Here is a 13,724-nt window from a genome sequence, read left to right on the forward strand (position 1 = left end):
AAGAATATTGCCTGTAGGAACAAACTTGAAGCCTTGGATTTTGTTAGTTTTGAATGTGTAAATGTGTGTAAACTATCAAATCTCATTCCACTTACATTAATTAAAATTATCCTGCTAAGTACAATAATTACATGTACGTATGGTATGGAAAAATATAGAAAGATAGATCCTCTTAATGGCTCCCTGTGTAAGTATACTGCCTGGTGTAGTGTTGAGCCTATTCTGGGTTGCAAGGTGATCTGGTCTAGATAAATATTGGGAACACTACATTAGCCTCAGCACCTTGGTACAGGAAGGGGCCATGAGCTTGGGCATTACTTCCCTCGGGCCATTTGTTAACCTCCAGACTGAGGGTAGGATCAAATCTGGCTGTAACTTCCACCTATAAATAGGCTGTTGCCGCTCCTGCTCAAGGAATGGCCAAATGAGCAAGATTGTTTATGGTTCCAAGGAAAAAGCCTGTGGGAAGTTTCATAGAATCTTGACACTGAGCATAATGAAAGTTTAATATTTTATTTTGTGTTTTATTTTTTTCATTTTATACAGAGACTTCCAAGCTGGGCTAAACCTTGCTTTCAACCGCCAGTTTTATGATGAGCACTGGTCAAAGCATCGAGTTGTAACCTGCTTGGATTGGTCACTTCAGGTAAATCTAAATTTGTAAAAATAGTAATTCATGCACGGAACGGTACATTTTAAATGTGCTCATAAAGATTTTTTTTTACTGTACTGTTAAGCTTAAAATTGTTGGTGCTCTCTGCAAGACACTGGCAACTATTATAAGAATTCTGGGAGTACTAGTAAATTGGAAGCAGGCTAATGTGGTGCCCATTTTCAAAAAGAGTGACAAACAGACACTGATAACCAGAGACCCATCAGTCGTACTTCAGTTCCATGGAATCGATTAATAGGAATATAAATGAGGGTCCTATGCTGGTTTCATGATCCACGTGCCATTTTGATTTCCACCTGCATTGCTGTCAGCAGTTCTTAAACCTGCGCACAATACATAGCCAGTACAACTTGGGAAATTGTCATTTCTAGAAATAGTTAACAAAGTGATTCTTGACAACGCAGCCGGCCACTGACGTCATCCGACTGCGCCAACATGCGCACATGTGCAAACGGGCTCCTGCTGTCTTGCGCATGCGCTGCGTACCGCATTGCCAGGACCAGTTGGCACATGTGCAGATGAGGTCATCGCATAACACGTGGGAGAAGCCGGGGGAAGTGGCAGGGGAGGTGGTTGGGGGGGGGGGGTGGTGGGGAGGAGGGCAGGGGAAGTGGCGGGGAGGGGGGGAAGCGGGGAGAGAGCGGCCGAAGACCTTGGCGGCGGGTATGCTCTCCTCCTCCCGGTCATTCTCCCCCGCCCGATCTCTCCGGCAATTCCCGGTCCCCGCCCCCTTGCCCAATCTCTACGGCCATCACCCACCACCCCGCCCCACTCTCCCAAGCCCTCCGGCCATCCCCCCCTCGCCCGATCCCTCCAGCCATTCCCCCCCCCCCCCCACCACCCGCCCGATCTCTCCAGCCATTCCCCCCCAACCCCCGCCCAATCTTGCTGGTCATTCCCCAACGCCATGTAAACACATAGCCTTTGTGTGATTATTTGAGCAGCGCCATCTTTAGTCCTGGCAGCTGTCAGAACGTCGCTGACTGTGACATTTTAGTTGAACAGGTTGCATTTGTGCATGTGCCAATGCAGCGCCACCCAGTGGTTGTGTTGTCAGCCAACGCAGCCAATATTTAAAGGGCTCTTGGATAAATCACTGGAAAGTTTATAATGTCTGTACAACGTTGTCAACTCTTAAAGGGCTTCTGGCAATGCACTTTTTTCATCATGGTGTCCTGTTGGAAGTTCCACTGTGGCTTGAGGATAAAGAGAAGGCAGCAGCAGCTGGTAGGAAGAAGAGAGCTTGCAGCAATTCTTAGTCACCCAGAGTGTATATACCCAGAACAGTTTTGGTCTCCTTACCTAAAGACTGCCAATAAAGGCAGTCCTGGGATAAAGGGATTTCTATGAGGAGACATTGAGTAGCCTAGGTCTTAGTTCCCTAGAGTTTAGAAGAATGATAGGTGATCTCATCGAAACATATAAAATTCTTCAGGGGCTTGAAAAGGTAGATCCTGGATGGGGAGTCTAGAACTATGGGTCAGAGTCTCAGAATAAGGAGACAGCCTTTAAGAATGAGTTGAGAAATTTCACTCAAGGTATTGTGAATCTTTGGAATTTTCTGCCCCAGAGATCTTTGGATGCTCATTTGTTGAGTATATGCAAATCAGAGATAGATTTATGGATACTAATAGAATCAAGGGAAATGGGAATAGTGTGGGAAGGTGCAGCTGAGCGGGAAGATCAGTCACAATCTTATTGAATGATAGAGCAGGCTCGAAGAGCCGAATGACCTACTCCTGCTCCGATTATAGAATCATAGAATAATACAGGATAGAAGGAGGCCATTTGGCCCTTTGGGTCTGTGCCAGCTCTTTCAAAGAGCAATCCAGTTAGTCTCACTCTTTCCTGATATGCCTGCACCTTTTTCTCCAAGTATTTATTCAGTTCTCTTTTGAAGGCTGCTATTGAATCTATATCCACCACCCTATCAGGTAGTGCATTACAAATCCTAACCACTTAGTGCATAAAAAAGCTTTTCCTCATGTTGCCTTTGTCAAATCTCCCCTTTACCGTTCTCTCTTAACAGAACAATACCAGCTTCTCCAGTCTATCATCGTAATGATAATCCATTATTCCTGGAACCATTCTAGTTTATCTCTTCTGTACCCTCTCCAGAATCTTCACTTCCTTTTCTTATAGAACAACACACACCAATTCTCTGTGGAACAATGCATAAGGAGACTGTCAGACAATGACAACTACCATATAAAGGCTGGTTACCAAAATTGAGGCTCACTGTCAGCTTGGATAAAAAATTGGCCGGAGGACAGAAAACAGCGAGACATAGTAAATGGTTATTTTTCAGACTGGAGGATGATAGACAGTGGTATTCCCCAACAGTCAGTGCTGGGACCACTGCTGTTTTGATATATATCTTGGATATTTGAATAGAGAGTAACATTTCAAAATTTTCCACTGATACCAAACTTGGAGGTGTGCCAAACAGTGAGAATGATGGAAATTGATTGCAACAGGACATAGATAGGCTAGCAGAATGGGAAGACAAAAGTGGCAAAAGGAATTTAATACAGACAAATGTGAGGTGATACATTTTGGCAGAAGGGATGGGGAAGGGCCATATTAGTTAATGGCACAGTTCTAAAGAGTGTGCAGGGACAAAAGGACCTGGGGATGCATGTGCATAGATTTTTTAGTGTGGCAGGAAATGATGGAAGAGTGGTCAGCAAAGCAGGATTGTGGGCTTCATAAATAGAAGTATTGAGTACAAAAGCAGGGAAGTTATGCTGAACCTTTATAAAGCTCTGATTAGAGTATTGTGTCCAGTTTTGGTTGTCACACTTTAGGAAGGACGTGAGGGTCCTTGAGAGGATGCAGAGAAGATTTAGGAGAATGGTTTCAGGGATGAGGGATTTTAGCTACAAGGTTAGGTTAGAAAAGCTGGGGAAGTTCTCCTTGGAGCAAAGGAGATTGAGGGAGATTTGATAAAGGCGTACAAGATTATGACTGGTTTAGATAAAGTAGATCAAGAAAAACTTCCCATTAGCTGAAGGTACAAGGACTAGGGGACACAGATTTAAGGTTTTGGGCAAGGGATGCAGCAGGGATGTGAGGAAGAACGTTTTAACCAGCGAGTGGTAATGACTTGGAACTTGCTGCCTATGAGGGTGGTGGAAGCAGAGACAATCAACGATTTCCAGAAATCGGATGGGCACTTGGAGGTAAGCTTGCAGGGCTATGGGGATAGAGTGGGGGAATGGGACTAATGGATTTCTCTGCGGAGAGCTGGCATGAATTCAATGGGCTGAATGGCCTTCTGTGCTGTAAATGTCTCTAGGTGAGCAATGAGCTAAGTGAAACCTTTCCAAGAGGAACACAGTCATAGAGTTTTACAGCACAGAAACAGGCCCTTCAGCCCATCGTGTCTGTGCCGGTCATCCAGCACGCAACTATTCTAATCCCATATTCCTGCACTTGTCCCATAGCCTTGTGTGCTATGGTGTTTTAAGTGCTCATCTAAATACTAAATACTAAATGTTGTGAGGGTTCCTGCCTCCACCACCTCTTCAGGCAGTGTGTTCCAGATTCCAACCACCCTCTGGGTGTAAAGATTTTTCCTCAAATCCCCTCTAAACCTCTTACCCCTTACCCTAAATCTATGCCCCCTGGTTATTAACCCCTCCACTAAGGGAAAAAGTTTCTTCCTATCGAACCTATCAATGCCACTCATTATCTTGTACACCTCAATCATGTCCCCCCTCTGCCTCCTCTGCTCCACGGAAAACAAGCCTAGCCTTTTCAGTCTCTCTTCATAGCTGAAATGATCCAGTCCAGGCAACATCCTGGTGAATCTCCTCTGCACCCTCTCCAGTGCAATCACATCCTTCCTATAGTGTGGTGCCCGGAACTGTACACAGTACTCCAGCTGTGGCCCAACTAGCATTTTATACAGCTCCATCATAACCTCCCTGCTCTTATGTTCTGTGCCTTGGCTAATAAAGGCAAGTATCCCATATGCCTTCCTAACCACCTTATCTACCTGTGCTGCTGCCTTCAGTAATCTATGGACAAGTACACCACGGTCCCTCTGACCTTCTGTACTTCCTAGGGTCCTACCATCCATTGTATATTCTCTTGCCTTGTTAGTCCTCCCAAAATGCATCACCTCACACTTCTCAGGATTAAATTCCATTTGTCACTGCTCCGCCCATCTTACCAGCCCATCTATATCTCCCTGTAATCTAAGGATTTCCTCCTCACTATTTACAACACCACCAATTTTCGTGTCATCTGCGAACTTACTGATCATACCTCCTATATTCACGTCTAAATCATTAATGTACACTACAAACAGCAAGGGTCCCAGCACTGATCCTTGTGGTACACCACTGGTCACAGGCTTCCAATTGCAAAAACAGCCCTCGACCATCGACCTTCCACTAAGCCAGTTTTGGATCCAATTTGCTAAATTGCCCTGGATCCCATGGGCTCTTACGTTCTTAACCAATCTCCCATGCGGGACCTTATCAAAAGCCTCACTGAAATCCATGTATACTACATCTACTGCTTTACAGGAACAGGAGTAGGCCATTCAGCCACTTGAACCTGTTCTACTATTCAGTAAGATCATGGCTAATCTCCATTTATCTGCCCTTGCTTCATATTCTTTGTTATCCTCACCCACCAAAAATTTGTCAAGCTTGGTCTTAAAATTTTTTAATTGACCTAGCGTTCACAGCTCTTTAGGAAACTGGGCGTCAGATTTCCATGAGCTATGGGAATCCTAAGTTAAAGTTGTAGGATGAGTTGCCACATTCCCTGTTTGGACCATGTAACCCAGTTCTTGAGAAAGGTTGTTGATAAACTTCCATCAAGAATGCAAACTGAACACAAAAGTGACCTCTTCCACTCCCTCACCAACCCCCTACCTCACCACCTACCAGACCAAAGTTTTGGTTTTTTTCTACTTTGGAGCCTTAAGATATGAAGAGGGTTGTTTAAATTCAGTCTATTTTCATTAGAAGACATCAGAGTTTCCACTCCTGAGTTTTTCAAAGTTTAAAAAGCAGCTAGTTTGATCACAGTAAATTACCAGCTCAATGTGTGCTGAATTCTCAACATTGCTACAAAGAAAGTTGTTTTCAGTGTCTGTTCTCTTGCCCTATCTGCCTGGTCTGAATCTGAATGCACAATCTTGCTCCTCTGACAATGTATGATCCAGCTGAACTTGGATGAGTTTTCTTTTAATATATGTGTGAAAAGCTATAATTATGAAATGGTCAGTGTGCAGACACAGTAAGTGCTTTGTGACTGGAGACATTGGTTTTCATTCAATTGTGAGGCTCTTTCAAGTGCTGTTTATGGGCTAAGCAATGAAAGATTTGGAGTTTGACCTTTCTTGATATGTAGTAATTTTACTGGAATGCATATTTATCGTGCTAAGTTTACATGGTAACTAAACTGGACCAATGGAACTTATTTCACTATCAAGTGAGTTTCGTTGTCCTCGAGTTCTTTATAAACCTGCAGAAACATCTGTGAATGAATTGAACCTAAACCACTGTAATGTTAATGAACCATAACCTTTTATTTGTTTCAGTATCCTGAATTGATGGTTGCTTCCTATAATAACAATGAAGATGCCCCACATGAGCCAGATGGAGTGGCTTTGGTTTGGAATATGAAATTCAAGAAAAGAACACCAGAATATATATTCCACTGTCAGGTAAGGCCATTTTGTAAATAAATTGAGGAACCATCACAGAAGTGTAACTTAACACCAAAAACATTTTGAATTAAATAGTGTTTTGTCATCCTATAAATTGATTTTAGAATGATATACTTATAAGGACTTTTATTACAGAGTAATTATGTAAAGAAAAAGTATCATATACTCAAATTGGAGAAAGTACTGTCCATTTCTATACTACTGACTAATCTTTAGCGTGCTACAAAGTGACAAAAATGTATTTTGGCTGATAAAGTGCAGTACACTACCTCCTCAACTAGTCATCCAATTGTATTTGCCCACTGCTGTGGAGAAACAATGGGCTTTGTTTTGGTGCTTTTAAAAAAATTTCACACAGATATATATTTTCAGGCAGTCATTCAGATGCTTCTATATGAAACTACCCTTCCTCCAGAAGGGGATGTAAAAGGGGTGGGGGAGTTGCATTACTGGTTAAGGAGAATATCACAGCTGTACTGCAGGAGGACACCTGGGAGGGAACATGCAGCAAGGCAATGTGGGTAGAGCTCAGGAATAGGAAGGATGCAGTCACGATGGGGGTTTACTACAGGCCTGCCAACAGCCAGCGGGAGATAGAGGAGCAGATATGTAGACAGATTTTGGAAAGATGTAAAAGCAACAGGGTTGTAGTGATGGGTGATTTTAACTTCCCCTATATTGACTGGGACTCACTTAGTGCTAGGGACTTGGATGGGGCAGAATTTGTAAGGAGCACCCAGGAGGGATTCTTGAAACAATATGTAGTTAGTCCAACTAGGGAAGGGGCCGTGCTGGGTCTGGTATTGGGGAATGAGCCCGGCCAAGTGGTCGAAGCTTCAGTAGGGGAGCATTTCGGGAACAGTGACCATAATTCCGTAAGTTTTAAAGTACTTGTGGATAAGGATAAGAGTAGTCCTCGGGTGAAGGTGCTAAATTAGGGGAAGGCTAGTTATAACAATATTAGGCAGGAACTGAAGAATTTAGATTGGGGGCGGCTGTTTGAAGGTAAATCAACATCTGACATGTGGGAGTCTTTCAAACGTCAGTTGATTAGAATCCAGGACCGGCATGTTCCTGTGAGGAAGAAGGATAAATTTGGCAAGTTTCGGGAACCTTGGATAACGCGGGATATTGTGAGACTAGTCGAAAAGAAAAAGGAAGCATTCGTAAGGGCTAGAAGGCTGGGAACAGTCGAAGCCCTTGAGGAATATAAAGAAAGTAGGAAGGAACTTAAGCAAGGAGTCAGGAGGGCTAAAAGGGGTCATGAAAAGTAATTGGCAAACAGGATTAAGGAGAATCCCAAGGCTTTTTATACGTATATAAAGAGCAAGAGGGTAGCCAGGGAAAGGGTTGGCCCACTCAAGGACAGAGGAGGGAATCTATGCGTAGAGCCAGAGGAAATGGGCGAGGTACTAAATGAGTACTTTGCATCAGTATTCACTAAAGAGAAGGACTTGGTGGATGATGAGTCTAGGGAAGGGAGTGTAGATAGTCTGGGTCATGTCGTTATCAAAAAGGAGAAGGTGTTGGGAGTCTCGAAAAACATTAAGGTAGATAAATCCCCAGGGCCTGATGGGATCTACCCCAGAATACTGAGGGAGGCAAGGAAGGAAATTGCTGGGACCTTGACAGAAATCTTTGTATCCTCATTGGGTACAGGTGAGGTCCCAGAGGACTGGGGAATAGCCAATGTTCCTTTGTTTAAGAAGGGTAGCAAGGATAATCCAGGAAATTACAGGCCGGTGAGCCTTACGTCAGTGGTAGGGAAATTATTGGAGAGGATTCTTCGGGACAGGATTTACTCCCATTTGGAAACAAATTATCTTATTAGCGAGAGACAGCATGGTTTTGTGAAGGGGAGGTCGTGTCTCACTAACTTGATCGAGTTTTTTGAGGAAGTGACGAAGATGATTGATGAAGGAAGGGCAGTGGATGTTATCTATATGGACTTCAGTAAAGCCTTTGATAAGGTCCCTCATGGCAGTCTAGTACAAAAGGTGAAGTCACACTGGATCAGAAGTGAGCTGGCAAGATGGATACAGAACTGGCTCGGTCATAGAAGACAGAGGGTAGCAGTGGAAGGGTGCTTTTCTGAATGGAGGGCTGTGACTAGTGGTGTTCCGCAGGGATTTGGAGGAGAATGTAGCTGGTCTGATTAGTAAGTTTGCGGACGACACAAAGGTTGGTGGAGTTGCGGATAGTGATGAGGATTGTCAGAGGATACAGCAGGATATAGATTGGTTGGAGACTTGGGTGGAGAAATGGCAGATGGAGTTCAATCCGGACAAATGTGAGGTAATGCATTTTGGAAGATCTAATGCAGGTGGGAAGTTTACAGTAAATGGCAGAACCCTTAGGAGTATTGACAGGCAGAGAGATCTGGGCATACAGGTCCACAGGTCACTGAAAGTGGCAACGCAGGTGGATAAGGTAAGTCAAGAAGGCATACGGCATTTTGGCCTTCATCGGTCGGGGCAGAGAGTATAAAAATTGGCAAGTCATGCTGCTGCTGTACAGAACCTTAATTAGACCACACTTGGAATATTGCGTGCAATTCTGGTCGCCACACTACCAGAAGGATGTGGAGGCTTTGAAGAGGGTACAGAAGAGGTTTGCCAGGATGTTGCCTGGTCTGGAGGGTATTAGCTATGAGGAGAGGTTGGATAAACTCGGATTGTTTTCACTGGAACAACGGAGGTGGAGGGGCGACATGATAGAGGTTTACAAAGTTATCAGTGGCATGGTCAGAATGGATAGTCAGAAGCTTTTTCCCAGGGTGGGAGAGTCAGTTACTAGGGGACATAGGTTTAAGGTGCGAGGGGCAAAGTTTAGAGGGGATGTGCGAGGCAAGTTCTTTACACAGAGGGTGGTGAGTGCCTGGAACTTGCTGCCGGGGGAGGTGGTGGAAACAGGTACGATAGCGACGTTTAAGAGGCATCTTGACAAATACATGAATAGGATGGGAATGGAGGGATACAGTCCCCAGAAGTGCAGAAGGTTTTAGTTTCAACAGGCATCAAGATCGGCGCAGGCTTGGAGGGCCGAATGGCCTGTTCCTGTGCTGTACTGTTCTTTGTTCTTTGTTGCACAAGAAAAGGTATTTAATTCTTAACTTCCCTCCTTTCCCTTTCTAAGAGTAGCCTTGGATATGAACATCAAGAAGATATAAATGTCCTTTTCAAAGGAACTTTTTAAAACACTCAAATCCATTCCTATATACTGGGTCGATTAGCAGTTTTTTTTTTAAAGCTTTCACAAAGATGTTAACTGGTGTCAGCAGTAAAATTATTTAGATACACTACAATTTGATTTGTAACGCATTAACTATAAAGATAAAGAATGCAAAGTAGTATGAAACTTTACAAATAGCAAATTTCAGCTTGTCACTGTTTATTGCAAAACAATTATGGAGAAAGAGAAGCAACTGGAACAACTTCCTGTGCTAAGTAAACTCAGTGCAATCTTGATGAATCCTAAGTGGAAGTCTGATAGTTAATCTGTATATTGCAATGACAGATTGAAGGTCTGTTAATAAATAGGATAGGGTCGTGATTCATGACCTGTCTCTGCCCGTTCAACACAAGGTGGGCAGCACGTAAAATTCCTGTACCCACCTTGTCTCCATGATTGTGGCATGGCTACGAGCAGCTCCCGCGCTGACCTCTCCATTGCTCTGCTGGTGTCCTCTACGCACTGCAGGGTCCGAGTCGTATTCTGAACAAACTATATGCTCCAGGCAGCCTTCCCTTTTTAAAGGTGCAGTCCCTATAAAAGGAGGTGTTGCAGGCTGTGGATAATCATTTTGGAACGCCCAGGATCAAGTAAGATGTTGCACCATGTTAGGGAAAGGGCTCCCTGCTTCAGTGAACACCACCCCAGATGCACTGGTCACAGGTGCAGGCCAGGAAAGAGGTCATATTTCTGTTGGGGGTTGGGGAGGGGCAGACGCCTTCAGGAAAGAGTTTCAGACGGGAATGGGTACAAGTGGCAAGGGTGGGATAATGCCCAGAGTTTAGCATCCAGGACATGGCAGCAATGCCAAAAACAGTTCAATAATGGCCTCATTCAGGTGGTCAAGGTAAGTGAATGCATCTAAACATCACATCTCATTCCCACCACACCACCCATCACTAACTACTGACCTCTACCAACTAGAAGGACAAGGGCAGCAAATGCATGGGAACACTACCACCTCCAAGTCACACACCATCCTGACTTGGAACTATAATCGCTGTTCCTTCACTGTCACTGGGTCAAAATCCTGAAACTCCCTTCCTAACAGCACTTTGGGTGTACCTACCTCACATGGCCTGCAGTGGTTCAAGAAGGCAGCTCACCACCACCTTCTCAAGGGCAATTAGGGATGGGCAATAAATGCTGGCCTAGCCAGCCACGCCCACATCCCATGAACGAATAATTTTAAAAAAACACTGCTCAGTGCACCATACTGCCATCACTCACCCAGCAGCACACCCTGATATTCAGGACTCTTAGCATCCTTATATTACATCTCACCCACACATAGTGGGGTTCCACAGGGGTTAGTATTAGGACCACTGCTTTTCTTGATACATATTATTGACTTAGACTTGTATGTAAAGATCACAATTTCAAAATGTGCAGATGACACAAAACTGTGAGGTAGATAGTAATGGATTTCAAGAGGACACAGACAGGCTGATCGAATGGGAGGACATGTGACAAATGAAATTCAATGCAGCGAAGTGTGAAGTGATACATTTTGATAGGAAGAATGAGTGGAGGCAATATCAAATAAAGGGTACAATTCTAAAATGGGTGCAGGAACATAAGGACCTGGGGGTATATGTGCGCAAATTATTGAAGGTGGCAGGGCAGGTTGAGAAAGTAGTTAAAAAGGCACATAGGATCCTGGGCTTCATAAACAGAGGCATAGAGTACAAAAGCAAGGACGTTATTGATGAACTGCATAAAACACTGGTTTGGCCTTAATTGGAGTATTTTGTTCAATTTTGAGCACCGCACTTTAGGAAGAATGTGAAGGCTTTAGAAAGGGTGCAGAAAAGATTTAAGAGAATGGTTCCAGAGCTGAGGGGCTTCAGTTAAGTGGAAAGATTGGAGAAGATTGAGAGGAGATTTGATAAAGGTGTTCAAAATCATAAGGGGTCTAGACAGAGTTGATAGAGAAATTGTTCCGATTGGCGGAAGGGTCGAGAACCAAAGGACGCAGATTCAGGTGATTGGCAAAAAAAACAAAGTTGACATGAGGAAAAGCTTTTTTTTTACAGCGAGTGCTTAGGATCTGGAATGTGCTGCCCGAGAGTGTGGTGAGGAAGATTCAATCGTGGCTTTCAAAAGGAAATTGGAAAAGCACTTGAAGAGAAAAAACTTGCATGTCTATGGGGAAAAGGTGGGAGAGTGGGACCAGCCAAGGGACATGCAGAGAGCCAGCACAGATTCTATGGGCCAAATGGCCACCTCCTGTGCTGTAACCATTCTATGATTTGTTGCAACCCAGTCAGCGGCTGGCAACAAATCAATCCGCTTCCCTTCTTTACATATATATGGATCCAGGAGGAACAGGACAACAACTTCTGGCTCTACAGCACCCAAAGCTGCTGTTGACCCACCCTAGCCTCCCTCCTGTTCCCGCTCACCTCACCGGTGCCATCTCCCCAAGACCTACCAGAAAGCCACTAGCAGCATTGTAGTCACCTTAAATTAGAACCTTTCAACCAGTGAGCTGCTTCGGGAGGTGTGAGAGGTACCAGCTGCTCTCTGAAAATATTCCCCATTGCCATCCCACCTCAGCTCATCTGCTGAAACTCTCTTCCATGCCTTCGTAACCTCTGGACTCGACTATTCCCATGCTCATTTCCCATTTTCTACCCTGCATAAACTTGCGGTCATTCAAAATGCGACTGCTCGGATCCTAACTTGCACCAAGTCACATTTGCCCATCACCCCTGTACTCGCTGAGCTACATTGGTACCTGTTGCGGCCATACCTTGATGTTAAAATTTCCATCCTTGTTTTCAAATCCCTCCATGGCCTCGCCCCTTCCTATCTCTGTAATCTGCTCCGGCCTACAACTCTGAGATCTCTGTACTTGTCCAATTGTGGCCATTTTCACATTCCTGATATTAATCACTCCACCATTGTCGTATATGCTTTCAGTTGCCTGGGCCTTGTGCTCTGGAGTTCCCTCCCTAAACCTCTCCGCTTCTTTGGGTGGAATCTTCCCAGTCCTGCGGAGGTGGGTTTGAAGGTGGGACCGGGAGCAAGATTAGAGATGAGGGTGTCGGTCAGTGCCCTGACGTTCCCACCTCCCAGCAATCTTGCTGGAGGCGGGTGAACCTCGGCAGCAACTACCCACCCTGTACTGACGGGTAGCCAATAATGATCAATTAAGGCACTAGTGAGGGGGATGGGGGGGACTCCACCAGGATCTTACCAGAATCGGAGCAGAGTCCCACTGAGTGCGGAGCCCAGCAGCTCGTTAGTGGTTGTATATAGATCCCCAAACTGTAGTGGTGATGTTGAGAATGGCTTTAAACAGGAAATTAGAGACGCATGCAAGAAAGGAACATCTGTAATTATGGGTGACTTTAATCTGCATATAGATTGGGCAAATCAAATTAGTCACAATACCGTAGAGGAAGAATTCTTGGAGTGTATATGGGATGGTTTTCTGGACCAATACGTTGAAGAACCAACTAGAGAACAGGCTATCCTAGACTGGGTATTGTGTAATGAGAGAGGAATAATTGACAGTCCAGTGGTGCAAGACCCCTTGGGAATGAGCAACCATAATATGATAGAATTCTTCATCAAGATGGAGAGTGACGTAGTTGATTCTGAGACTAGGGTCCTGAATCTTAGTAAAGGTTTTCTAGAGCAGTATGTAAATAGTCCAACTCGGGAAGGGGCCATACTGGACCTGGTGTTGGGGAATGAGCCCGACCAGGTGGTTGAAGTTTCAGTAGGGGACTACTTTGGGAATAGTGATCACAATTCCGTAAGTTTTAGAATACTCATGGACAAAGACGAGAGTGGTCCTAAAGGAAGAGTGCTAAATTGGGGGAAGGCCAACTATACCAAAATTCGGCAGGAGCTGGGGAATGTAGATTGGGAGCAGCTGTTTGAAGATAAATCCACATTTGATATGTGGGAGGCTTTTAAGGAGAGGTTGATTAGCGTGCAGGAGAGACATGTTCCTGTGAAAATGAGGGATAGAAATGGCAAGATTAGGGAACCATGGATGACAGGTGAAATTGTGAAACTAGCTAAGAGGAAAAAGGAAGCATACATAAGGTCGAGGCGGCTGAAGAAAGACGAAGCTTTGGAAGAATATCGGGAATGTAGGACCAATCTGAAACGAGG

At 44.5% G+C, this 13,724-nt stretch overlaps 1 protein-coding gene across 4 annotated transcripts in view; it reads left to right on the plus strand.

The window, feature by feature from the left end:
* Positions 1–13,724, plus strand: part of dync1i1a (dynein cytoplasmic 1 intermediate chain 1a) — a 533,829-nt gene that overhangs the window by 406,566 nt on the left and 113,539 nt on the right. For all 4 annotated transcript variants that reach the window (XM_068009827.1, XM_068009839.1, XM_068009830.1 and 1 more), the window contains exons 9-10: positions 547–646; positions 6,234–6,359. In XM_068009827.1, the coding sequence (XP_067865928.1) occupies positions 547–646; positions 6,234–6,359 (226 nt within the window). The remainder of the gene's footprint in view (positions 1–546; positions 647–6,233; positions 6,360–13,724) is intronic.

This window comes from Heterodontus francisci, chromosome 2 (genome assembly GCF_036365525.1).
Source record: "Heterodontus francisci isolate sHetFra1 chromosome 2, sHetFra1.hap1, whole genome shotgun sequence".
Classification (NCBI taxonomy): Eukaryota; Metazoa; Chordata; class Chondrichthyes; order Heterodontiformes; family Heterodontidae; genus Heterodontus; species Heterodontus francisci.